Source organism: Priapulus caudatus, unplaced genomic scaffold (assembly GCF_000485595.1).
Source record: "Priapulus caudatus unplaced genomic scaffold, Priapulus_caudatus-5.0.1 Scaffold2547, whole genome shotgun sequence".
Lineage (NCBI taxonomy): Eukaryota > Metazoa > Priapulida > Priapulimorpha > Priapulimorphida > Priapulidae > Priapulus > Priapulus caudatus.
This window is the reverse complement of record NW_014579608.1, coordinates 17,240-20,756: the sequence shown is the minus strand read 5'-3', so window position 1 is coordinate 20,756 and position 3,517 is coordinate 17,240. Positions and strand designations below refer to the sequence as shown.

Below are 3,517 nucleotides of genomic sequence, written 5' to 3'. Positions count from 1 at the left end.
CACATAACCTCGAGTTATAATAACTAGAACATGCTAAAAACGTTGCGTAATAGCATGCTCAAAACATGCTTAAAACGTGATTAAAACGTGCTAAAATTATGCCTTAAAGCATGCCTATAAAAAATGCTAAAAATGCAATTAAACGAACACAATTCTATGAACGCATAACTAGAGTTTACGAGCTCGTAAAAATGAACACCACGCTCTCAAGTGCACGCATCTAACGAGCGTTCAAAATAAGTACATCATTACACAACAAGCGAGAGGAGAGAGAGAGAGAGAGAAAGAGAGAGAGAGAGAGAGAGAGAGAGAGAGAGAGAGAGAGAGNTATAAACACTGTCGTTTACTATATATACGTGCATGCGCAATTACTCGAGAAGTACATAAATTCGTCTATGTCATGCATCTGATTTATGTGACAACTACAACAACAACTTCTACTACTACACGCATCAGGTGCTCGGGCGTGATGCATATAATTATGCCAGCAGCAGCATCAGCGGCGGGGGGCGGGCAGTATTATTGTTGCGGCACTTCTTCACAATGTCGGCCGTTTATAATTCACTGAAATTGAGGCGCAAATTGGCTGGGTGTGTGCGACTTACGCTCAGCAGGTGTGTGTGTGTGTGTGCGTGCGTACGTGCCGTGCGTGCGTACGTCTGCGTGCGTGCTTAAGTGCGTGCGTGTGTGTATTTGCTCGCACAACCATCCCTTCGAGTCGCTACTGCTGTATATGTATATATATATATATATATATATAATATATAAATAAATATATAATATATTCAATCAATATATATACATATATATATATTCGCTGTAATAATAATAGCGATATGTCAGCGGCCGGTAAGTTTCCGTCTCGACGCTTGATATGTCACCACTATCCCTCGTCGTGCTCTCCATCACTCCCACCATCTCTCACACTTTCTCTCTCTCCCCCTCCCGGCGCCCCGCTCCACTAGTCAAACCGACACCTCCCCCTACGCGGCGCGCGCGTCGCCGACATTGTCGCCAGCCGACAGTCGAACAATAGCGGTGGCGCGCTCTTTCCGTGCCGACGTACATGAATGATTCCGGGGCCGCCATTGGCTGTCGTCGCTGCCCGAATCACCCCTCCCTCCCTTCTCCCTCTGCCGCCACCACCGCCGCCGCCACCGCCGCCGCCGCTGCCGCCAGAAATTAAGTGTGTGTTTTCAATGCCGATCAAAACGCGTACGGTGTTCTGTGCATAGGCGAGGAATAACAGAAATTCGCGAGATATTCCGCGGAAGGGAATTATATGTGATGCTTCAACGCCTTTTTAATCGGCATGTCGTGGGGCATGAGTGAGTGGTGGTGGGGCATCCTCGCACTCCACAAACACCTCCACACCTCGCCCCACCCTACCTCAGCTAACCACCCCAGCCACACCCAACCACTCGCCCCACCCTACCTCAGCTAACCACCCCACCCACACCCAACCCCTCGTTTCACCCTACCTCAGCTAACCACCCCACCCACACCCAACCCTTCTCCCCACCTTACCTCATCTCTCCCCAGCCCACCCCACCCCCACCTCCACTCCATCTCCACTCCGCATCCGCTAACCCCACCCCCCCAGCGCGGCCTGCGCCCGCCCATCCCCGCGCGCACGACCGTAAATTGATGGATACGGACGAGGGGGAGAATTGGCGCAAACGATTAGAGCGTAATATCAGCACTAATTTGCGCGACGCAAATTATCTGCTAATTGGGGACGAATTCTCCTGAGCGCCAGGTATAGCACCCAGGTATAAGCGCCAGGTAATAGGCACTCAGGTATAGCGCCAGGTATTAGCGCCAGGTATAGGCAAGCCCAGGTATAGCACCCAGGTAATAGGCAGCCCAGGTAATGAGCGCCAGGTAATAGCAACCAGGTAGAGAGCCCAGGTAAATGAAGAACGCAGGATGGTAGAGGGCTTAGGTATACCACGCAGGTATAGCACCCAGGTATTGCGTCTCAGGTAGCAGGACCGGACATGCGGTAATTACATACGCGGTCTGCTCTGTTTCTCCGGCAACAGTGTTTCATTGCTTTCCTATGTGCAGGTTGATTGACTCCGGTGTCTGTTTCCATCCCCGGTAGCGACCGGTAGCGACAGCCGCCGTAGCTACGCCACACCAGACGAGCGCAAGCACTATATCGACCTTCCGCAGCCCTGTCCATCTATACTGCGCATTCTAACCGTCGCCCGCTGCCGCTGGGTGAGATTAGATTACCTCACCGCCGCGCTGCTGGCGGTTTAACCGTGCTCGTATCATTTTGTTCGTAGGGTTTCAATTTTCTCATATTCACCGTTGTTTGACACGAGAGAGAGAGAGAAGGCAGAGAGAGAGAGAGAGAGAGAGAGAGAGAGAAGAAGGAGAGAGAGCAGAGAGAGAGAGAGAGAGAGCGAGAGAGAGAGAGAAGATAGGGAGGGAGAGAGAGAGAGAGAAGAGAAAGAGAGAGGGAGAAGAGAGAGAGAGAGAAAGAGGGAGGAGAGGGAGAGAGAGAGAGAGAGAAGGAGAGAAGGGGAGAGAGAAGAGAAGAGAGAGAGAGAGAGAAAGAAGAGGAAGAGAGAGAGACCGACATAGGAAGAGAAGCAGACAGAGAGAGAGAGACGGACGTTTGACGGTCGGCGTTCGTGTGAGTAGAAAGCGTTGCTAAGGCTCGATTACGCTGCGCTATTGTTTGCCAAGGCGATGAACGTCAAGCGGCGCGGCGACTATTTCGTCGGCGGCGGGGTGAAGAAACACGATCCGGCGCTACTTTTTTCAACGTCGTGTGACGGCGTGACACGATCCGGCGCTACTTTTTTCAACGTCGTGTGACGGCGTGACACGAATCCGGCGCTACTTTTTACGCGCGATGCAGTGACGGTCATACGATCCGGAAAAATACCTGACTTTTTAGCACGCGAGCAGTGACGTCATACGATCCGGGACTACTTTTTACAGGGGGCGCGATGGCAAGTGACGTCATACCGATCCGGGACTACTTTTTACACGCGATGCTTTCGCACCTGCGAAACTACAGACTTTCAACCGCACACAATTATAGACTGCCCTCACACCAAGTATAGACTTCCCCCTCATACGAGTATAGACTTCCCTCATACAAGTATAGACTTCCCTCATACGAGTATAGACTCGACGCCCCGCACACCTATGAGAGAAAGGGGGAAGAGAGAGCCCGCGAGAAAGAGCGAGAGCAAGAAAGAGATAGAGTGGTCGAGAAAGAGTGAGAAAGAGAAAGGGGGAGACAAAGAGAGAGGGAAAGAAAAGAGAGCGAGAGGGAGAGAGGGAGAGGGGGAGAGAGACAGAGATATATATATATATATATATATATATATATATATATATAGAGAGAAGAGAGAAGAGAGAGAGAGAGAGAGGAGAGAGAGAGAGACAGAGTAGAGAGAGAGAGAGAGAGAGAGAGAGAGAGAGAGAGGAGAGAGAGTGAGAGAGAGAGGAGCGCGAGAGAGAGTGAGAGAGAGAGAGAGAGGAGAAAGAGAGA

The 3,517-nt window shown here is 50.9% G+C and overlaps 1 protein-coding gene across 1 annotated transcript; it reads left to right on the top strand.

The window, feature by feature from the left end:
• Positions 1–2,354: 2,354 nt before the first annotated feature.
• On the top strand, positions 2,355–2,832 carry LOC106818810 (putative uncharacterized protein DDB_G0271982; the record flags this gene model as incomplete). The annotated part of the gene is made up of 3 exons (XM_014823484.1): positions 2,355–2,408; positions 2,469–2,546; positions 2,701–2,832. Coding segments are annotated over 3 exons (264 nt in total), but the record flags the coding sequence as incomplete, so codon positions are not given.
• Between the last annotated feature and the right edge of the window lie 685 nt (positions 2,833–3,517).